A 24,087-nucleotide genomic window follows, 5' to 3' on the forward strand; every position below is an offset into this window, starting at 1 on the left:
CGTGGTCATGGTAGGATCGTGCAATTTGGAACTCCTATGTATAGATCTAGCCTGGTTAAGAAAATCAGGGGGATGCTAGGACTGGGAGGTAGAGGAGGCTTGAAGGTGTCAGACCTTGAGGAAGTCATTAGTAAACTAAACCCTTGTTGCATGAATGGGACAGAGACTATAGCATTCACCGTTGCATCCACTCTGCTGGCTGTGTCCACCTTGTTGGGACCAAGGCAATCTGCTACTGCAATACCAGAAGAGATGCTGCCAATTGTCCAAGATCCATGGGCTATAGCGAAGTACAACATTGCACGATACTCTGTAGACCTGATCATGATTTCTGCCGATAGATACCAAGATAACTTGGCGAATGGAGCAGAACTGCTTATGCTAGGTGGCCATTTGCTATTCTTGCAGGCAAGTCAATTTATCATATGGCATTTACACTGCAAGCTGTACTCATTCATATTATTACTGAATCAAATGAGTGACTGACATAGTTGGATTTGTTTTTACAGTATGTTCAGCTGGATTGGGTGGACTATGGGCCTGCGAGCTTACAGTCAAATCTGCTCCCAAGAATTTGTGCTTACTCCAGCCCAATAGTGAGGAAATTGATCCAGCTAGAGAGAGACAACCCAGGATATTACCCAGTAATTGAACTACTACTTCACTGAAATTAGAGTAATATTGTCTAACATACCTACTGACATTGTTTGCAAAATGCGAAATGGTATTGCAGACCAGGCCTGTAGGCTACATGGTGCAGCGAATATGGATGTGGCACCCTCTAATGGATGCAATAGCTAGTGCAGTAAGTTATAAAAATATGTTGAATACATTTTAACTCCATAGTGAAGTTGACGATGGAAGAACTGAAATCCTGTATTGCCAAACTTTCAGTTGTTTGCAGGTGATAATGAAGATGCATTGGTTGGACCTGACGATGGCAATGGACGCCTTGGGAGCCGCATTATTCACAGAGTTGTCGAAGATGCTAAAAGAGCAGATGGAGAAGTCACGGTGACTCGGCATGAAGAAGCCATGGTCTCTGGGACTGAATTTGGAAATAATGCGACCCCAGCGCATCAATCAGAAAATTTGCAAATTGCTGTCTGGACTCATGGTTATGTTGTTGAAGAGGTGGGGAGCGACTGCAGCGAACCAACAGGTTAGATAAAAAAGAAAAACTAATGCATGAATATGAGAATACATATTATGTTCGACGAACTGTAAAAGTCTGATGTACTAATGGAATTGATGTTTGCATGAAATACCTTTCCAGTTCCAGAGTATGACACATATGATGAGGCGCATGTGGAAGGAAATCATAATATTTCAGTACAGCCTGCCATGAATATTGTCAGCAGAGAAGAATATGTGCAAAACCACAACAATGTTTCAACAGTACTGCTTGAGGCCGAAACGATCTTCACACAGTCCAGATCAAGAAGCCAACAAACTGGTAAGTTCACAGTAAAAAGGTCATGAATTCCAGTTGATGTTGATCCTTGCATGACAAGTATCATAAAGTAGGCATTTCAAATGAATTGATAAAGTGTCGTTCTGTGGCTTTCACAGACTGTGATGGATGTAGTTCAGAAAATGGAATGGAAGGAGAGGTCAATCAGGTTGCGGTCATTCCGGAAGGTGGTGTATTATAGACAAGCTAACATTCATCACCCTTTCTTGAGTGCTTAAGTTGAATGATGAAGTTACCCTGAACTACTATTTTCTAGACACTCAAGTGGAAGCCGTCAGGGAGCGTGAGCTACCAGTTGTTATCAATGAAGGAGGATATGAAGCCCGGAGGCAGAGCCGCATGGTGCAAATTGATGCAAATGATAGGGGAAAAGCAGCATTGGAGGAAGAGAGTGAATTTGAGTCTTCAGATAGTGATGAAGATGTGAAGACACAGTATGAACGCATAGGCCGGAACGCTGCAAGGGTTTTGGAGCGGCAAGGTAAATTAACTCATATATAACACATACTAACGCCATTTCATGTCAGGAGATTGATAACTAATTAAGAAGAACATTTGTCTATAAATGTGCAGAGAAACGAGGTAAGAAAACAGGGGTCCAGTGGCCCCCGGTGATAAGCATACCAGGTAAAGAAGTTGCGTTCTATGATAATTCGTATGTGATTTAGTACATTGCTAATGTTAACCTACGAGAGAAACTAAACACACTTCAAACAATTGGCAGCGCCTCCGGGAATTGCGCCAGTACAACTAACCGCTAGAAGAGGTACATAAGCGCGGACAGAAGATAGCACTATCCCACTGCTTGATTATGCAGGATGTGCACCAGAGAGTAAGACAGATTAATTTAGATACAAATTTACCTTAAATGTAAAGCGCTGGAATGGGTTAGGTTATGAAAAGGAATGTTTGTTTTGTGTAGACCCACCTATAGAACCAACAGGTGTATCAGCCAACACACATGAAGAGACACCTGTCACGCCTGCATATGCAGTAATCGGCAGTGGCGTTCCAGATTCTGCTGAGTACGTGGTCGATCCAGAGGAAAGGGCGGACAACAGCGTTCATGCTGGACTCATAACTAGGTTTCTGCAAGCATCTACCGATATTGAAGGTCAGCCCCGTATTTCGGTGATGAATTTACTTACCTATTTTTGCATGAGCAACAATGTAAGCATGGATGGCTCACATATATGAAAAAATGTTTTGTTGGAGCAGTTGAAGCTGTGTTAATGAGAATGGGTGTCCACGATATGATGGATGCTGTGATGGAGGAAAGTACACATGCCGTCATAGCAACAACAACGGTAGTTGCAGGGCCATTGTCTCCAGAAAAAGAAAGCAGTGAGGCTTATGATGAGATGCTAGAAAGACACCATGACAGCCTCATAGATGATGATTCTGTACAAAATGAGGAAATGATAGCAGATGGACCGTTTGCATCATCCGTTCAAATTTTGTATGATGTGAATGGTTAGTTAAGCCGCCCTGTCATTACTGAATGTTATAAAACCTCTAGAATAGTCCGTGCTGACATAATATATGTATTTCATGCAGAAATGAAGGTTCCATTCATTGACTTGGTGACAAGCGTTGCTATAAATGACAATGAAGTCATTGATATAGCATCAGGTGTGTGCGACATGATGGTAAACTACAGAAATTATCTAAAAATTAAGAACACTAACATATGAAAACTATCAGTTGTTGCAGTGCCATTGATTGACCTAACCATAAGCAGTCCAGACACCTTGGCCAACATAGGGCCAGAGCAAACGGGTATAAATTGTAACGATGGTGTGTCAAATAGAAAAAACCATTGCTTAGGAAATTTAACAAAGTAATTTTGTTGTGGCAGATCGGGCTCCAAGGGTGGGTTACATGAAGACGGAAGATATGGCAGATAACCCGGATAGTGAAGAAGCAGAACGGGAAGGACAAAAAGAGGAAATGCCAGCAAATAGGACAACAGGTGAGTTACATGCCAGGCTATCTTAGCAATGACAGTTGATTACGTGTGGTGATAAATAATGAAGATGGTATCTAATTATTCATAGGCAATGAGATCATATCAGACGTTCCTTGCATGAAGTTTCATACTAATATAGATGGTGAGTGATGTTCATGGCTGCATAAATTACATTAAGTAGTTTCGTCGGCTGAATATATTTACCAACTGTATGGGTGGCATACATTGGATCATCACCACCACAAGGGTATCAAACCTTGTCATCGGCATTGCAAACTAGAGGTGTGACAGCTGCGACTTATGGAGCAGGTGATGATACTGTCAGTGTACATAAATAACCGGTGTCCATGATCATAGTAGGTATAATAAAGTTTCGGGAATGTCTGCATGCGCAGGAATAGCTGGAGACGGCATCAGGAGGTGACAGAAGAGGACCGCAAACAGAGGAAGCCAGAACCGCCGACAGAGGATGAGGCTAGAGATATCTAACACACGGACATCAACAAACGAAGGGGCAGACGAACAAGGTAATACTGATAACGAATTAGACAGGAATGAAGGTGGATCTCTAAATGCTTGCGGAAATGCTGGCAATATTGTAATGGCAGAAGAAAGAAATGATGAGCGTCATCAAGGTTGGTTAAGCTAAAAGTTGGACTTATGAAGATCAAAGCTCTTGAACAGTGGCGTAACAATCTAGATTGCATGTATTTGTAGAGATAGAACAAACTGAAGCAGTGGCAGCTGGAAGAGGAGTTCTTCATGACAGCACAGGATATGTCTTCCACAGGAGCACAAGTGTGTAAAATATTATGTGCTGATGATAAAAAGCAATTCAATTGTGACTATACTGATGTACATATTGTATTTGTACCAATCAATCAGGGCAGTCGGGCTAAGTTCGGCAGCAGGGGGTAATCCTGGAGGTGGTGGTAGGCAAGAGCACCATGAAGGTCAGTAAGATCACCTTTTCATTCATTGAAAAATGAAAACATATGAAGAAAATTGACAAAATTGTAGTGAATAAATTGGCAGGATCCGAACTAAATGAAGCAGTTGCAACTGGAAGAGGTGTTCTCCGTATCAACATGGGATTTGCCTTCCCAGGGATAACAAGTAAGTTAAAACATTAATTATTGGGGATAACCTATGTCTGTACTGACATGTTGCATTCACTACTTGTGATTGTTCCAAACAGTCAGGGAAGTCAGTGAAGGTTCAGGAGTAGGTGCTAATTGTGGAGATGTTGGGCATGAGATGAACACACTGTCTCGAGACGCTGGTCATGAAGGTCCGTAAGCAAAAAAATTGTTATATGATGACGAAGAAACAACCACATTCGTGTGACAATTTGTAGTACATGATTTCCCAGGACTAGAGCAAGTGCCCGTAGGCATAGGTGTTCTTCGTAGAAGCACGGGATATGCATTCCCAGGGATTACTGGTGAGACGATGCAAACTCCTAAGGATGAGTAAAAAATGGGTCATCGATGACATTACATGTCTCCATCATTTGTTGAATTTGCACATGCAGTCAGGGCTGTAGGAGAAAACTCGGCAGCAGTGAATACTACTGGAACTGATCCACATGGTACAGACTTAGAGCCAGCAATCAATCCAAGTTAGTTCACAGTTGGTTAGAATACATACATACATGTGTTAGTCTCAGCGGCATCATCAATGTGGGTTTTGACTGTACGGTCATTGGGTGGTGCAGATGATGTTGTTCTACAGAGGGGTGTAGGAGTGGTTTCAGGCCGAATGAATAGAAACCTGAGATTGCGTGTTGGCATGGTGAGAACCATAGTGAAGATGGAAATGACTGATAAGGGAGACATATTCCCCGGAAAAGCTGGTCTGAAGCATGAAGAGCCCCTTGCAAAGAATGTTGTAGAATTCTGGGACAAAATGTGCACGAGAAGCTCCAGGAATCGCAGCAGGTAGAGTGAAAGTTGAATTAGAATACAGTGGAAGTAGACAACTGGTTTATGGGCTGACATGTATTGCGGCCTTGTCCTTTCTTATTTGCAGGAAATGGTACAAACACCGCGAGCCATACCTGATAGTGATGTCAGGTGAGGACTTTGTTAACGAATTTGGTCCTGGTGGGCATGTAACAACAATCGGTTGGACGGTTGTGTCAAGAATGCTTGTGTACAAGGATGATATGATGTACGGTGATTGGGAGATCAGGTGGCGACACATATTTGACTTGCGATTTGTGGTGAGTGATTACTTACATGACATCATCAAAGCTCCTTTAAATGACAAATTGCGGTGCTTGCAATAATTTGTTGCATCTTCGGGCAGCTTGCTCTCATGTACAGGTCATACGATTTGGACTTCGAATTCATGAATACAAGGATGAGTTATGAGGCGCTCGGCTATCGCCTGCAGTGGACAAAGAAGGTATCAACTCGCAATGCATACATATATATATATATGATGTTTTGTATTCCGCATATGTTCGTACATCATAATTAGCATTTGGTATGTATTAAAAAGACTCGCCTATTACTTCAGATATGCAGCTCATGCTACCAGTTCCAATGATGGATAGCTACTCACTATATGTCGTGGATGTCGAGGAGAGGACATTGTTGGTCATGGACCCCTGTGAGACTTCAGAGCCAATGTCAGAGGTGCAGTACAAGCATGAAGACAATGCAAACTTCATTCTAGCAGGACTTCGGCACTGCATACATGAGAATATCCCTGGTTGGTACATCTCTGCTCAGGGGTGGACAATCAACTACAATGTGAACATGCATGAAAGCTGCGAGATGTATGGTCAAAATGCTATCACTCTAAATGTCGATATTTATTTACTGTCCACATTTAACAGTCTGACTGATTTGATGTGATGATGGAGAATGCAGAGAGGACAGCTGGCTGCACATTGTAAACTACAGCAGGAATTACACTGGCCTATATCTTCAGAATGTGCTAACACCGATGAGAATTATACCACACGAATATATTGAAGCCTTGGTTCAACTCTGTAAACAGCTAGTCGAACCTCCCTAATTGTCATGTTCATTATGTGCAGGCGCGCCTTAACTACCTGCGGCAGTCAATTGCATATGAAGTTATCTCCATGAGGGGGAACATGGGAGATCTCCCAGATTTCATGCTTGAGGAAGTCCTGCCATTCTAGGCAGCTACAAGATGAGAGGAAGCATTTTGAAACAGTATTTGTGCGACGGGTCAGAATCTTGTTTGAATATGACGACAACCGCGAATGTTAGTTGCCTCCCCACATGTATGTGGTGTGGTAATGGTTCGAACGGTTGACCGGCCGATGAAAACTGAAGACATGTTGGCGCCGATAAAGGTTGCAATTTAGCTTGCACCCACCTCCTGATATGTGCATGTGTGATTGTGACCACTTGTTGGCTTCAATGAATAAGTTACTACCAGATGTATCACGTATGTAGGATTGCCATTTGTGTACTACCCGGCACTAGAAGACTGAAGACATCACGGCATCAAGGATTGGCACAATTGAGCTTGCGCCCCAACTAAAGTGGTGTGTAAGTGATTGTGTTCACTGCCTGTATGCCATGTACTAGTTCAAGACAAACCTATTTGTGACATTTATGTAAGAAGACAGTCATGTTTAGGTTGTTCATTGTGTAAGACGTAAGTGTGGACTCCGACAATTAAGTTTGAACCTTACTGTTGTGTGCTAGCAGTTCTGTGATGTTTGGCTTGTGCGTAAACTAATTATGTAGTACAATATGCAATTGATGAATTATGATTTTGCATTACTATGGCATAATGCAATATGGGTATGCCTCTGACATAGTGTGTCTACATCATGGCGAAACATGGCGGGGCAGAGGGTGGGCGAAGCTTTAAGGTTGTTGATTAGATGGAGACTGGAAAATGTGGGATGATAATGTTAGCACAATCAAGTGTTCCTATCGCATGATGCATGGTTATTTGTCTCGGCATATTAGTAGCAACCCGGGATAACTATAAATTTAAATATATCGAACAAGGCATGTGCTGAGATATGTGACTTGAATTGTCGCCCGGTGCTCAATGCATACATACAATGTGTCTACATGGCCGATGGGTCCTTCTGTACCGCGAAGTTTTGATTGAACGAGCTAGCTGTTTTGAGTTGGTAATAAGATGAAAAATGGCACACGCGTCCATGTATGTGAGAAGATGGGCGTGGCATGTGCTCCTCCTCCCATTGCACATATCAGAACCGGGGAGGATGGGGGGGACATGATGTGGATATGCAAAAATAAAAGTATTTGTAGATTTGTTCAGACACATCATAAGAAGTTTAGTACCAACTAATGCTTGGCGCATAACGATAAAACTGAAATGACTGATAGTAAACATGACCTTGGCGCATACATTTGCTACGATGAAATAAGTAGACATATATCTAGGGTGTAAAGTGAAAAAAGAACATAAGGATAGCTCCATGCCAACCGGTAGAGTTTGCTGAGTCAATCTTCCTCAGATATATTGTCCGATGGTGCAAGAAGGCGCCACAGAGCATCACGTGCATGGGGTGAGAAATTGCCCTGCAACTTCATGCACTCGTACAGCGTTTCCCACTTCACCTTCGATATTGTGTGCTGTGTAATGCCACCGGGAGGGGATTTGGTTAGGGCAAAAAATTTCAAAAGGATTCCATGGAAACCGTAGAGAGGAATGTAATTAGGCTCGGTGACATCGATAACAAACCTTGGTGAGGGGCATCTTCAGCTTTTTCCCGTCGAAATGGAGGGCAATATGGATGACACAAGCTCCAGTTTCATTACTGCTCAGAGCAAACAGATTTTCATAAGAACCCACTGATGACATTACACGTAATGAGGTAACAGAAAGGGGGTTGGGGAACACAATACCGAGAGAAAATGCTATCAGCAAGTGCGGGGAAGGTGGCTTTCCAACCATCTTTCCTCACGGGCCAGCCAGCATAATACTCATTTAAGCAAATGAACAAGGCATCATGTAACTTCCAAGCTATAATCTCGTCTCTCTGCTGAGTGGTCAGTGGTTGGCTTCTCTTGCTGTACATTGGATCAATAACAAACATGAGGCGGGTTACCATGTCCCAGAAAACTACAATCCATCCTTTGGGTCATGGGACCGGCGTGAAGAACTGCAAAGAAGAATTGAAGTGTTAGGGGACCAATTAGTTGCCACAGGATAATACAAAAATCAAAGGGTTGGTGCTAGTTTACTCTCATACCAACTGAGCTGATGTGATGTCATATTTGAGTGCGTCGGCACACAGTGCTTTCTGGATTGACACCGATGTAGGTAATCATAATCCGATAGTACCATTATCTGCATTCAGTCAAATCCAATCGTCTGTGCATGGATAAAATAAATGTATATTGAAAAACAAGTTGCCGAAGATGTGGATAGCTATTTACGACTGACCGAAAATTCCGGTTCAATTGGGTGTCTCCACGTTAAGTATGGGGAGTGTTTGTCTGCTTCCTGATCAGACTGGCAATACCTTCTGATAATGACTGACATCACCTCATGGTCGATTAGCTCATCTTCAATAAGCTGGCTTTTCAACGCTGAACCCGTTATTCGTAAGTACCTCGGGTTCTCATGCACAAGAAAATTCCTGAGTATATGGAAAAAGGAGTGTCAACATAATGGTTAAAGTGTGAATACAGATAATGAATATGCACCATAATAGTCTGGTTTGACATAATCACCTGCATAGTTCTTCTGGCGGTGACGTAGCAAAGAACCCTTCTAATTGTTGGCAAACATACGTTTGCGGTGGTAGCGGGACAGACCCCTGACCCATGGGTCTGTCTGGAATCCAGATCTGAATACATATTTTCTTCCAGGAAGTCCCTCTGCCTTCTGTCCAAATGCAGTGGTGCTGCCGTCATCCGGCAAGTCAATAAACATTTTGCTGATAGCCTGCAGTGTATGCCTTGCAAACTGAAGTATCTGAGATGTCATTGTTGCGACTGCTCCTTCATCATGTCGTGTCCTCTTGTTCTGGAGCCGTCCTGACTGGTCATCGCCATGGATACTCGGTCCAGAGTTGCCATCTGAAAATAGAGTGAAAGTTATCATATGAAATGAACTATTGGCACGGGAGGAAGTCGTTGCAAAAATGCAAAGAAACAAAAACAGGGGATTGCAATGAACAACGATCAAGACCTTTGCATGCAGACATATCGAGCCTGACTCCTGGTATTTTCTGTCCAATCGCAGTCCTCAGTGTATCAACTGGAAATGTATCTACTGCTCTTGCCGGACAGTCAGTAAACCCTCTAGCGGTACAGCAGATGCACCTCTTGCTGATTGATGCCATTAGTTTGTCCACGAATTTGATCATGTCTGCCTGCATATTTGCGCGGGCGGTGTTGATTTCACGCTGGCATTTGGCATTCTGCTCCTTTAGTATAAAACTCAACTCATCCCTAACTTGCAGCACAGAAAGAAAACGACATACATCAGCAGAATCAGTATAGATGCCATGACTACCACCAGATACAAATGATGGGAAAATCTCAGAAAATACTGAAAAAATCGAATCAACCGTAGCAGCGAATCATACTAGACTGGGTATCGGCTCCGCATGTGCTCTGTAAAGTCCATTAGTCCAAGCATAGGTAGTGGTGTATGTACATCCATTAGGTTGCCGGCTGCTGAAGAAGATACATGAGCTGAATCTTTCCTGTCGTTCGTGAACTTGCAAACATCTTCCTCCATATTGCCGCCTTCAACTGGCTGGTTGGAAGTTCTCTCAGTGTAATCAGCAATGTTGCAACGAGCATAGCATAGATCAGTACCCTGACGAATCTACCATGGATACATATGAAACACATTTATTATGATGAGGGCGAAATCAATAAACAATGTTCACCAAACCATAGTAAGCTGCCATGGTTACCATGCATTTCGAGTAGGACGTAGGGCCCTTCCCAATGTCAGTCGCCATTGTTATCATGTTCTTGATGCTGGTCTGATCGAAGTCACTAATGCGAGGAAGAACATTGTGGTTCTTGTTGAAAATTCCAAGGTCGACATTGTCAAGGAAGAAAATCTGCATGAAAAGGTTGTTAATATGGGATCGATGTGAATGAAAAATGCATGACATATATCATTACAAATGATGTCAGGAACCATGTCGATGAGAGGACAAACCTGTAAAAACAAGTGGCAACCAACCAGATTGGTGTTCATATTGTTGGCCATCATATCATTCTTAAGCCGTCGGACTGCCTCAAGCAAGAACTCAAGTACAAACTCACACCAATTGAATTGTGATATGTTCTCCGTATTTGCCAACGCACCCCAGTAGTCTATGGTGCCATAATCATGTTTTGTTCTAGGTGCCAGCACATGGCCCATAACAAAAATGACAAATGCAATCTGAAAGCAATCCTTCTCCATCTTGCTGGAAGCCTCGGATATGTCACGGAGAAGGAATTCCTCGGCCGCACGCAGGCTATGCACTCCCGTCCTGTCCATCCCTAGCGTCCTCTTTATGAATGTTACTGCTTCTGGCTTGATGAAACCATCGCGCCCTTTAACACTCCAGTGTCCACATGGGATGCCAAAAACCTTGTGGATGTCTTCCGCAAAAAACTTTAGTATCTTCGTTTCTGACAGAACAATCGCTCGACGCTCAACGCAGACCTTGCTCATAGTCCAGGCGCTAAACTTAAGATTAAGCTTCTGGAGCAAGGGTAGCTTTAGCATTCCACCAAACCCAATTTCAGTAATGAGCCACCGCTTGTATTCGTCAAATGTCTGGATTACTTCTACTGCCTTTCTGACTGAAATTCGAGAAGTTGGAGCAGGAGGTGCCTGTTCTTCATTAGCTTGTTGTGGTTGTCCATGAATGTTGTCATCAACTGCATCCCCAGAGGCTGCGGCCCCATCACAACTTCCGGCGTCAGACATGATTCCTACCAATATGAAAACTTTGATTTTGAGTGAGCTTCAACGAATGTAGGCTAGAATATGATAGATGGAGTGCTTGTGCTAAAAAAACATGGAGTGAAATCATCTGTACATGTGTGGCCCCTCATGGCTGACGAACTATGCTGGACTGAGCATGATTACTAGATAATCAGATTGCCAGGTGAGGCATGTAGATACTTTTGGGATAAACAGGAGTGTGACTGAACTTGATTAATTCATGCGGTGAAGAGCGTGATTACAGCCCAAATTATGACTGGTGGTTCGAATAACTACATGCGGATCAGGATACAACAGACAAACAGTTGTGAGGCACCACGAAATTACAGATCGACTGGGGCGACAGATCCATCTTTTCTGATCTAGCGCAAATTTGAATACCTACTGTGTAGATTTCTCGGTCATAGGCGTGCGCCGATGAGGGGAGGCGAGGGGGAGGAAGGGGATTGAATAATACCTGTGGATCTCCCCCGCCAGAATGGTTACGCCGTGGGCCAAATCACCGGCGACTTGGCTTGAGAGTGTAGCTGAAACGGGGGCAACCGAGACACAGGGCTGTTGGGTGGGTGCGGGCTGGTGGGTGGAGATAAGGTTAGGAAAAATCTAGATCAGCGGGGTAGGTGCAATAATTTATTGCGCCCAGCGGTCATGCCGCTGACAGCGCCTGCCGGTTCCAATTTATATAGTAAACGAACTTGTTCCCACAGAGATAATTATGATATATTAGTTATAGAAAAAAGATCGTGTATTAGTGCTGCTGCCCAATTGATAAGCTGGTCGGGGCAAAAATAAATATCTGAACATTAATTGATTGCTCATTGCATGTCACATATCTTAACAACGGTCTTAGGGAAGAACCAGAGTCAAATCTCATTGTCAGCCACTGGGATACAAAGTACACGCTTCCGGATTCTCATTACCAACCACTGGAATACAAAGGACGCACTAACTGATTCCGATTACCAACGACTGGGTTACAAAAGACACACTTCACACTTCCTAATCATTATTTCTAGTCTGGCAACAAGACCAAGACCACCATCTACCTGCTAAGGAGTGACGCTACTTTCAGCAACGTCAAGAAAATAAGGACACCCACAAAGAGTATGGCAGCACCCAAGAACACAAGAACACGTAGCGCGGCGACGGAAGAGCCTGCTTGATTAACCCTGATGGCTTGGCCTACGGCTGGAACACTGCGCTGCTGCTCGACCACACGGACTCTGCGGTTCATAACCGATCCGGCCTGGTTGCTGCCGTATCCTGTCTGTTGTGCCGTTCCCAAATGAAAGCTTAACTCTGCAATGTACTCCTCCTTGGTCCTCATGTAGTTGCAGATTCCAGACTGCAAGAACAAATCAAATCGGGCATTAAAACTCGATGTGCTAGCTGATCCGAATGGCACACGAATACTTAGATGAACGACTGGAGAATGGATTGTACTCACATCCTTGTTGACACACTTGTAGAACCGAATGCCTGCATTCTGCCCCGCCCGAGCAATCCAGGTGAAGATCCTACCGCCGCACTAAGGGCAGCTGATTAGCGGCGGGAGTTGCTCGAAGCCGCTTGAGGATGACGATGCAGACATGCTCTTCGGAAGGATTTGTGTCCCTAGTCTGGATTAGTTCGCTCAGAAGATCTGCCTGGGGGAGGAATGGGTGGACTTGTATATGAAGAAGGATGAGTGCGAGTAGGTGCGCTGGAGAAGATTGGTACCTACCACCGGTGCTGTCATAAATGAGCAAAACGGCTCCTTTGGACCAGCTTCCGTGAGAAAACGGTTCGTCCCGTCTAGTCCAGTCTGATCCGCCGCCCCACTGACTAACAGGGTTAACTGAGCAGTGGGCCATGGCCTATTTGGAGCAATAATATATGTGGAGGAATACCCATCACTATACCCATTGCAGCTCATATCGCGAGGTGAATAAATGGCACAGATAGCGAGCTTCTGTGAGCTCGCGCTCACATAAGCATTTTCGAATACAATCATGTTATATCGATTTAAGAGTCGTTGCAAGGCACATGAAGGGAGTATATACCTTTGTGTTCGGTCACAACGACGGGTAGTGATAGTAGCATTCAGTATAATTTATTTACGAAATCACATTAACAATTAAATAGCACATAAACCATGGAGATTGTGTACAATAACTCACTGAAATTTTGGTGCCACCAGTGTATAAATTATGCTCCCGTTGCAACATACACAGGCAATTATCTAGTTGAATGTAATAAGATCTTACTATATTATGGACGAAGGAGTAGCATTTTTGCGTCGGGCAACAGGCTACGGAGTACAGTTCTTTGACACCAGTAAACAAATTTCCCCTCGAAGGCTCGAACTCAAAACAATTTCTGAGTAGCTCGCCGAGCTGATCGACGAACTGCGAAATCGAGTGACATGGTGTCGTCGTCTTCCTGATGCAGCGCAGCTAGAGGATCACCATTAGCCATCGGCAGTGCATCCGACGGAACTCCGGCGGGCGATCAACTCCTCCATGAGCTGCCCGACGTCGTCGTACGACGACCCGCCCTTCTCTACCGCGCCCCTCGCCATCACGCCGAGCTCCTTTGCCTTCTTCCGCATGGCGGCGCCGTCGCCCTCCTCCCCCATCACTTTCCGGATGGATTCCGCGATCGCCTCGCCGGCGATCACCCGGTGGGTCTCCACGCTTGGCGCGTACTCCTCGGCGCCGACGCCCACGCCCACTCCGAGCACCTCCACGACCAGCTTCTCGTTGTAGAACTGGTCGACGTACCGCGGCCATGTCACCATCGGGCACCGGCACGCCCGCGTTCACGGCCTCCAGCGTCGAGTTCCAGCCGCAGTGTGTAACGAACCCGCAGATGGCAGGGTGGTTCAGGATGAGCACCTGCGGCGCCCAGCCTCGGACGATGTACCCACGGTTCGTCGTCGGGAACCCGACTGGCTTACACGGATCCGAGGATGCGCCGGCGCCGTCATTAGCGATGACCCACACGAAGTTCTTGCCGGAGAGGTCGAGGCCGCGGGCGAGCTCCCGCATCTGCTCCGCCGAGAAGCTGGTCATCGAGCCGAAGGAGACGTACACCACCGAGCTGGCCGGTTTCGCGTCGAGCCACCGCAGGCAGCCGGCGGCGTCCGCCGAGAGCGCGCCAGCGACGGCGCCTCTTGACCCCACGTCCTCCAGGCTGCCACTGGCGAGCCCGACCGGCCCGACGAGCCACACGCGGCGGCGGAGCTGCGTGGCACGGTAGTGCTCGGCGTAGCCCGGTTCCAGCTCGCGGAAGCTGTTGAAGATCTCGCCGTAGCTCGACCGGTCTGCGTCGTTGGCGAGATGGAACTTCGCCCACTGACGCGGCCGCTTCACGGGGTCCATCGTCTGGCTCCGCTTCTGCTCGACCCGATGCGGCAGGCCAGGCAGGGAGACGACGGCGGCGGGATCATCGGAGCACGACTCGAACGGGTTGCTCCGGAGCACGGTCTCGGTGCAGGCACGGGCGAACATGCTGGTGCCGAGGAACGCGATGCGCGGGAGGCCGTGCTCCGCGGCGGCGTTGGCGGACCAGTGGAAGATGATGTCGGAGACCACGGCATCGATGTCGGCGTGGTGGTCGGACAAGAACCGGCGGAACGGCTCCCGCAGCAGCTCCGCCGTCTGAAAGTGTAAGATGTGGTGGAAGCGTTCCTATTCCCGATGGGAGCCGCGTGTGTTTATTTATGAAAGACATGAACAGCCGCTGTCGTGACGTACAAGTCTACGATGATCGCTAGGACTCATCGATACATAAGGAATCAGAATAGGAAACGAGAAGAAGAGATAGAGGGAAGGTTAGATTACAACAGGTTAAACGGTATTCTAACAGCCTCCCTTAATCTAAACTATCCTATATTTAAATTTTTCTTAAACTCCTCAAACGGTTTTGCTGGAAGAGCTTTAGTAAACCCATCTGCCACTTGATCCTTGGATGGAATAAAGCGTATCTCCAACTTCTTTTCAGCAACCCTTTCTCGTACAAAGTGAAAGTCTATCTCAATATGCTTAGTTCTGGCATGAAAGACTAGATTAGCATTCAAATAAGTAGCACCCAAATTGTCACACCATAGACATGAGATACGACGTTGCTTCACTCCCAATTCCTCAAGCAAAGATTCAAGCCAAATAATTTCAGCAGTAGCATTTGCCAATGACTTGTATTCAGCTTCAGTACTTGACCTTGACACAGTTGCTTGTTTCCTGGCACTCCATGAAATAAGATTAGAACCAAAGAAAACAGCAAAACCTCCTGTTGATTTTCTATCATCACTGCAACCTGCCCAATCTGCATCAGAGAAAGCACTAACAAGTGTAGAATTTGAACGTCCGATTTGTAGTCCCAATCCTACAGTGTGCTTAACATACCGTATGATTCTCTTAACAGCTGTCCAATGAACTAAGGTAGGAGCATGCAGATATTGACATACTTTGTTAACAGCAAATGAAATATCTGGTCGTGTTAAGGTTAAGTATTGCAAAGCTCCAACCGCACTTCTGTATCTAGTGCTTTCTTCCTCTTTAAGGGGCTCTCCTTCATGTGCTGACAATTGTTCTGAAGAGGATAATGTGTAGGTGAAGGTTTGCAGTCCTTCATTCCCATCCGAGCCAAAAGTTCAGTGGCATATTTTTCCTGTTTCAACATTATGCCATCTTGAACCTTCTTAACTTCAATGCCTAGAAAGAAGTTCAAATCACCAAGATCCTTTAAGGCAAATTCTGAACTCAGGTCACGCAAAAGAGCATCAGTCGCATTCTTTGAAGAACTTGCAACTATAATATCATCAACATATATGAGCACAAAAATAACAGTATTTGCCTTGTTATATATAAAGAGAGACGTGTCAGCCTTTGATGCAGTAAAACCAAGATGTTTCAATTGCATACTCAACCTGGAGTACCATGCTCTAGGTGCTTGTTTGAAACCATAGAGAGCCTTATCAAGTTTGCACACATAGTGAGGTTTTTGCCTGTTTTCATAACCTGGTGGTTGTCTCATGTAGACCTCCTCTTCCAGAACACCATGCAAAAACGCGTTCTGCACATCTAGCTGTCTTAAGCTCCATCCCCTAGATATAGCAATAGCTAGCACAATTCTTATAGTTGCAGCCTTACAACAGGACTGAAGGTATCCTCATAATCAATGCCATAACGTTGTTTAAAGCCTTTAGCAACAAGACGTGTCTTATACCTGTCAATGGAGCCATCTGCCTTTCTTTTGATTCTGTACACCCACTTGCAGTCAATGATATTCTTTCCTTTCTGATTCGGTACCAAGTGCCAAGTCTTGTTTCTCATGAGTGCACTGTACTCTTCATCCATGGCACTTTTCCACCTTTGATCTCGTAATGCATCGTCCAATCTTGTTGGTTCAGCTGAAACACACAACATGCCATACGGTATAGTACCATTGTTCCGCACCTTAGGGTTTGTTATACCTTTCTGCAACCTAGTCATAACTCTTGATGCGGCAGGTTGAGATTGGACATGTTTTTGTTCTTGGGGTTGAACTGATCTGGTTGTCGCAGAAGATCCTGGAGAAGTTTCAGAACTTGTCGCAGAAGATCCAGTAGCCATCGATGTGGCCACTGCGTCTGCAACCGCCGATCCGTCCGCCGCAGAAGAACCCGCGCCTGGCAACACTGTCGGTTGCATGCACGACCCGCGCGCCACGCCTGTTGGCTGCATGCGCTGAGTGCGCTCGCGCCGCGAGGGAGAATCTCCTTGTGATGACGTGTCGGGCGCGGGGTGGCTCGCTGTAGCCTGGCCCTCCTGACTGGCCGGCCCGTGATCCAACGGAGATCTACGCGCGCGATCCAAAGGAGATCGACGTACAGGAGTTTCAGGTGCTGCCATATCCTCTTCGTACGCCGCGCCAGCTTCGTCTTGTTCTTCCACATGAAATATAGCATCATCTTGAGCCAGATTTTGATCATGTTGATCATTTTGGGCGTCGTTTCTTCAGGGACCTGCACACGTGCAATAGAAGAACCGGTTCCAGCAGGAATATTATCATATTGGTTAGCACAATTGTTTCCCCCATGATCAAAAGCTCGAAGTGTGGATGGAAGAAGAAGAATTTCCTGACGAAGAAGGGCTCCGGCATTTGGATGTAAAGATTCGAACGGAAATACCGACTCGTCAAAGACAACATCTCGAGATATATAGACTCTACCCGTCGGCACATCAAGGCACTTGACCCTTTATGCATAGGACTATAACCTAGAAAGACACATCTTTTTGAACGAAACGCAAGCTTGCGTGTGTTGTATGGCCTTAGATTCGGCCAACATGCACATCCAAAGACTCTGAGAGACTTGTAATCTGGTTTAACACCAAAAAGACGTGTGATGGGATTTTCAAAGTTTATGACTTTGCTAGGATGAATATTTATGAGGTATGTGACTGTGAGAAAAGCTTTATCCCAAAACTTAAGTGGCATGGAAGCATTTGCTAGCAATGCCAGTCCTACTTCAACAACATGACGATGTTTTCGCTTAGCGGAACCGTTTTGCTGATGAGCGTGGGGGCAAGACACATGATGTGAAATTCCAATCTTTTGGAAAAAAGAATTTAGCTTCTCATACTCACCACCCCAGTCGGTTTGCATAGCAAGTATTTTTTAGTTTAATTGACATTCAACAAGATTTTGGAAATTGAGAAATACTTGGAACACATCAGACCGCTTCTTTAGCAAATAAATCCAAGTGAACTTACTATAGTCATCAATGAAGCTAACATAATAAGAAAATATACCGACTGAAGTAGGGGCTGGCCCCCACACATCTGAAAAAATAAGTTGTAATGGAGCAGTGGATACACTTGTAGAGATGGGATATGGTAATTGATGACTTTTAGCTTGCTGACAAGCATCACAAATTGACTCTACACTAGACTCAAACGGAAGTTTATTTCTACTAAGGACATGTTGAACAATGACTGAAGAAGGATGACCCAAACGACTGTGCCACTTTGCCGAGGAAGGTTTGGTGACACTCCAAGCTTGCTTATTCGACCATGATGAAGGTGATGATGATATGAGCGGATACAAGCCTCCCTCACACTTTCCTCTAAGAATGACTCTCCTCGTTGCCAAGTCCTTGATCACAAAGGAATGAGGATAAAAAATTATGAGAACATTATTGTCAAGAGCAAAGCGATGAACAGAGACAAGATTCTTTGATGCTTGGGGAACATGAAGAACATTATTTAGATGTAGATCTTTTACGGGAGTTTTAACAATTGAGTTACCAACATGAGTAATATCCATACCTGTTCCACTTGTCGTGTGTATTTGATCACCACCATGGTACCTTTCTCGCATGGTTAACTTGTCGAGCTCCCCTGTGATGTGTTCGGTGGCTCCTGAATCTGCATACCAATTTGTGTCTATCCCATGGGAGTTGGTGATGTGATTTGCCGCCTTCTTCTTCTCTTCTTGATCTTCCTCATAGCGCCACCAGCAGGCTCTTGCCCCGCCGGGATGGAACTTGTAACAGATCTGGCACTCTGGGTAGTCTCCTTCTTGCTGTTGATGTTGTTGTGGTTGCGGCCGAGGACGTTGTTGATGGCCTCCGCCACGAGTAGGAGAGGGAGAAGGGCGGTTCCCACGACCGCGTCCCCCTCTTTTACTTCGCCCACGGCCTCCTCTGCCGCGGTACTGACCTCGCCCTCTATAGATGGCGTTTGCTGACGAACGAAACCCTGCTGGTCCATCACGTAGCATCTCCATCCTTTGATCAAAGGCAGAGATTTGCGAGAAGAGTTCGTCAACGGTGATGGAGTTCTTGATGGCGCCGACTGCTGCAACGACGGGATCGTAGTCCCGATCAAGACCAGCGAGGATGTAGTCAACCATCTCTGGATCGCTCACAAGGCGCCCAGCTGCGGCAAGCTCGTCGCCGAGGCTCTTCATCTTGGCGATGAAAGCATTGCTTGACATGCTGCCCTTCTTGGTGTTGGAGATAGCGATTCGCAGATTGGTTATCCTGGACTGAGATTGCGAGGCGAATAATGTCGTGAGAGCAGTCCAGAGGTCGAAGGTATTCTCCTTACCGATGACCTGTGCAAGAATTTCTTGCGAGAGCGAATTCAGCAGGTAGCTCAGAACATGCTGGTCCTTCGAAAGCCACGGCCCATACAAAGGATTTGGCCCTATCGCCGTGGTCTTGTCAGCTTGCTCGATCTGCGCTGTTTTGGCGGTGCGGCGTCGTTGCCGTCTAACAGGCCGGTCACCTGCGCACCTCGTAGGGCCGGCAAGACTTGCGCCTTCCAGAGGAGGTAGTTCCACCTTGTCAGCCTCTCGGTTGGTGGAGCACCGAGATTGAGGCAGGTAGCGCTCGAGGAGGACGCCATGGTACGATCGATAGCGAGAGATTCGTTTTTCTGTATCGCTAGATGTTGTGGAAGAGCGTGGCTCTGTATACCATGTAAGATGTGGTGGAAGCGTTCCTACTCCCGATGGGAGCCACGTGTGTTTATTTATGGAAGACAGGAACGGCCCCTGTCATGACGTACAAGTCTACGATGATCGCTAGGACTCATCGATACATGAGGAATCAGAATAGGAAACGAGAAGAAGAGATAGAGGGAAGGTTAGATTACAGAAGATTAAACGGTATTCTAACAGAAAGAACCTGTCATGGATGTCCCTGGACGTACCGAGGTCCGTCCTGCTCTGGGAGGCCAGCGGGAGACCGACGTCGGGGAAAGGCACGACGGAGATGGAGATCGGGGTGCCGGCGGCGCTGTTGTTGTTCGCGCGGTCGACGACGGAGCGGATGGTGGAGGCTTGGACGGGCGTGGTGAGGACGGTGCACCTGACGCCGCGAGCGGCGAAGAGTGCGGCAATGTCGGCCATGGGGATAAGGTGGCCAGGAAGGAGGAAACGGAAGAAGAGGATGTGCAGCGGCGGCTCGTCGTGGTCCTTAGTTGGCGCCATGGCTGCCACCCGGGAAGGTTGCGCAGATCTTCCGTTCCTGTAGGTAGAGAGAACGGACCGGATGCTCGCAAAAATGCTAGACATACAAAGATTTACAAGCTTTACAAGTTCTTTTCATCTAACAACCAATCACAAACCTCTCCCCCCCTAATTTTCAGGGGGTAGGCCGTCCTGCTTACTTGTTGATCAATAAAAACTAACCCATCTGTAAAAGCCTGTAAACTGTTTGTACGTGTAGCATTGTCGGGATGCTCGTGAGTGGTAATCACAGTTGGAAATATGAAGAGATCATCTTGTCTATTTATATAGGAGCTGCCTTGTACATCACGTGCATAGGCTTGTACAACACGTACACAATAATCAGATGAATCTCTCACTGATACAAGTGATCCTAGGATCTCCTATACATGACAACTATTGATTACATTAGATCATATACCGGATATGCTAGGAGATATTCTCGCTAACATTCCCCCTCAATCTCAATCACCCACAAGGTTGAGATTGCATCATAATTTCTCCAACATGATCTTTATAGCAGGTTTAGTGAAAGCATCTGCCACTTGATCACCGGAGGACACAAAATGGACATCCAATGCTCCTTGCGCCACTTTTTCTCCGACGAAGTGGAAATCCACTTCAATATTCTTCGTCCTTGCATGAAATACTAGATTTGCACTCAGGTGGGTGGTGCCTAAATTATCACATCATAGCCTGTGGTCGTGGTAGGGATACTCCCAGTTCCCTAAGCAAAATTTGCAACCAAGTAGCTTTAGCTGCACCTGCACAATTTGCAAGGGCCTTGTATTCTGTCTCAGTACTAGATCGAGAAACTGTGGGTTGTTTCCGAGCACTCCATGAAATTAGCTAGGTTGGGTCCAAAGCAGACCACAAAACCGCCCGTGGAGCGTCTGTCATCGGCACATCCGGCCCAGTCAGCATTCATGAAGACACTAAGAAGTGTGGAGCTTGACTGACGAATGTGAAGTCCAGTCGCTACAGTATCCTTGAGCGAGAATGCCAAGCCTGCGGAGACTGTTTCAACCTGTAAATAGACTTCCAAAGCTTGGAAACATGGTGGGGATAACGAGAATCCTCGAAACCAGGTGACTGCTGCATATACACATCCTCGTGAAGCACGCCATGAAGGAATGCATTGCTGACATCAATCTGTCGCAGACACCACCCCTGTGAAATAGCAAGCGAGAGCACAAGGCGAACCATAGTCGGTTTAACAACTGGACTAAATGTGTCAAGCTAATCGATACCATATTCCTGAGTAAACCCACGAGCAACCAGTTGAGCCTTATATTTGTCAGAGAGCCATCAGGGCGTTGCTTTACTTTAAAAATCCACTTGCAGCTGACAATGTTGGTGCCCGAGGGACGTGAGATGAGCAACCACGTTGTAGTGCGCTGAAGAGCAGAAAACTCCTCCCGCATGGCAGCTTTCCACGCAGGGTCAACAAGAGCCTGTCGGTGCGTGGATGGAGCGGATACGACGGCACTGAAACTGCGACGGTACGGGTTGTATCGGACAGTGCCATCAGTGCAGATCTTCGGACAGTCGACATTGTTCTACAGACGCGTGAGAGCTCGCTCGACAATAGGGGCTGCCGGAGGAGCCGGCCGTGCGGCCGGCGGCAACGAAGAGGCCAGCGGTCTGGCTGGTGCATGGCGCAGCCGGCGGCATCGGAGGAGCACCCCCGGGAGCGGCCGGTGCAACTGCGGCAGCTTCGACGCGCGCAGACGCGCTCTCGGGCACGTCAGGCACAGACGCTGTCCTGGGCACGTCCAACTCAAGCTGCGATGGATTTCCTGGAACGGGAGCTTGATTTTGTGCCATCAGACCCGTGATACACGCCGGCTGGATGCATGGCGCTATAGGATGCACGTGAGACGTGCCTTGTACGTCAACCGTAGATGGACGCTGCTCCTCTGAACCTGCTGGACAAGCTTCAGGAAACATAAAAGACAGATTGTAGTTTCTTGCATTAACATCCTGCAATTGGGGAGAAAATGCAATTAGGTTATAATGGTCAGCCTCTCTATTGGGGAGAAAATGCAATTAGGTTATAGTGCTACTGCAAATAGGGAATTATAGTTCAAAGCAATTGTAGAGTGTCAATGTGTTGCATAGTTAAAGTAGTGGTGTGTTAGTAATCTAGTGTTAATAATTTGGGGGTCAATGTTAGTAATTTAGTGTAACTAACCTATGGTTTAGTATTACCAATTCAGTGCAACTAATTTGGGGTTTGGTGTTAGTAATTTAGTTATTTAATTGGTGTTTAGGGTAGAGCTAATACAATATCTTGCACATTTTGGATGATGACATTATGGAAAGTAAGATTACATTTCCAAGGTAGAGACAATGTGAAAAGAACATATTCCCTGTTAGACATAAATTTTCTTACTTTGCTAGCACTCATTGAGACAGAAGGCTAGGTGGCAAATGATAACATGTACTACGTGAAAGAGAAGGAAAATATGTGAAAGGATAGTGATTTTAGATAGTGAGGACAAAGTATAAGAAATGATTGCCAATTGTGATGATCAGCAATTTCTGAACATCACAACGATCAAGGGGCTGAACACGGACCAAAAGAGAGGGATGGCTCGGGTCCAACCGGACCTAGCGGTAGACGGACATTAGGGCACTCCCCGTCTGACTCGGCCTCATAGTGGGGTCGCCCTGCCATAACATGTGTTAGTTTTAACCAAATGATTATTTGAATTTTTGGAAACTAAAAACCAACTTTGTGATAGGTATCAACGAAATAACAGAATATGTAGTTCCACGAAAACTTGCCTTCAAACCGACAATTTTATGTATACTTGTGTATGGGCTGCCACAATCATAACCTTCTAAGGAAAATTGAAAACAATATGTGTGGAGTTTGTTGTTGGTTCCTATTGGCACAAAAGGTGCCAGATGGTGGCTTAGCAATATAGAGGGCTGAAAGTGCAACTATCCCTGGGTGGTTTTAGTAATTCCTAACAACATATAGCTCATTGAGCTAACATTATTCCAAGATTAATATTTCAGGAAAAGCTCAATGAATGGCATGGCATGGATGAGGAAAGTGGATCCCTCAAAATTTTAAGGACAAAAAGTTTGGCTCAAGCTTGAAGCTCAAGACTCTACATCTTATATTTTAGTGATCCAAGCTCACATTGAGTCTATAGAAAAAGACAATACTATCAAGGAGGGATGAGGTGTTGCTTAATGGCTTGCTTACTCAAAATGCTTAGTGATATGCTCCAAAATCCTCAACTACCTTCCCACATCCACATATGACTTAAACCAAAAGTCAAACTCGGCCCCACCGATTCTTTCTATTCGGCGCCACCGAGTTTCAAATGTCATAGCCACTGCCACAAACCCTAGGAAAATCAGTCTCACCGATAGGGATCTCGGTCTCACCGAGATGGGATTGTAATCTCTCTGTTTCCCTTCGTAACGTTTCGGTCTTACCGAGATGAGCGATCGGTCCCACCGAGATTGCAATGTAAACTCTCTGTTTCCCTTTTGTAACATTTCGGTCTCACCGAGATGAGCGAATCGGTCCCATCGAGTTTACCTGACCAACTCTCTGGTTAGCTTATTACCAAAATCGGTCCCACCGAGTTTGTGTAATCGGTCACACCGAGATTACGTTATGCCCTAACCCTAACCATATCGGTCCTACCGAGTTGCATCTCAGTCCCACCGAAAATCCTAACGGTCACTAGGTTTGCTAAATCGGTCCGAC

The 24,087-nt window shown here is 45.9% G+C and overlaps 1 protein-coding gene, 1 long non-coding RNA gene and 1 pseudogene across 2 annotated transcripts; all 3 read right to left on the reverse strand.

Annotated features, from left to right (window-relative positions):
• Nucleotides 1-431: 431 nt before the first annotated feature.
• LOC125545259 lies at nt 432-5,831 on the reverse strand. Its single transcript, XR_007299937.1, has 2 exons — nt 1,269-5,831; nt 432-1,145 (listed from the first exon to the last, which is right to left on the reverse strand). It is a non-coding gene; the product is annotated as an uncharacterized LOC125545259 (long non-coding RNA).
• Nucleotides 5,832-5,955: 124 nt separating this feature from the next.
• On the reverse strand, nt 5,956-11,860 carry LOC125545258. The gene is made up of 11 exons (XM_048709149.1): nt 11,836-11,860; nt 10,599-11,380; nt 10,345-10,497; nt 9,609-10,253; nt 9,149-9,496; nt 8,859-9,054; nt 8,665-8,786; nt 8,318-8,574; nt 8,154-8,229; nt 7,896-8,044; nt 5,956-6,065 (listed from the first exon to the last, which is right to left on the reverse strand). Exons 2-4 carry the CDS (start codon nt 11,358-11,360, stop codon nt 10,008-10,010), a joined length of 1,161 nt encoding a protein of 386 aa, XP_048565106.1. The 5' UTR covers nt 11,361-11,380; nt 11,836-11,860; the 3' UTR covers nt 5,956-6,065; nt 7,896-8,044; nt 8,154-8,229; nt 8,318-8,574; nt 8,665-8,786; nt 8,859-9,054; nt 9,149-9,496; nt 9,609-10,007.
• Nucleotides 11,861-13,576: 1,716 nt separating this feature from the next.
• On the reverse strand, nt 13,577-20,336 carry LOC125548823 (annotated as a pseudogene).
• Nucleotides 20,337-24,087: the final 3,751 nt, after the last annotated feature.

Source organism: Triticum urartu, chromosome 3, assembly GCF_003073215.2.
Source record: "Triticum urartu cultivar G1812 chromosome 3, Tu2.1, whole genome shotgun sequence".
In the NCBI taxonomy this organism is placed as follows: domain Eukaryota; kingdom Viridiplantae; phylum Streptophyta; class Magnoliopsida; order Poales; family Poaceae; genus Triticum; species Triticum urartu.

Excerpts from the sequence above, each read along its gene's own strand:
- LOC125545258 (XM_048709149.1), bottom strand. The coding sequence starts at position 11,360 with ATGTCTGACGCCGGAAGTTGTGATGGGGCCGCAGCCTCTGGGGATGCA. Across the intron at positions 10,498-10,598 it reads GTTGCCACTTGTTTTTACAG|ATTTTCTTCCTTGACAATGT; the intron begins GTTTGTCCTCTC and ends CTTTTCATGCAG. Across the intron at positions 10,254-10,344 it reads CGTCCTACTCGAAATGCATG|ATTCGTCAGGGTACTGATCT; the intron begins GTAACCATGGCA and ends TATCCATGGTAG.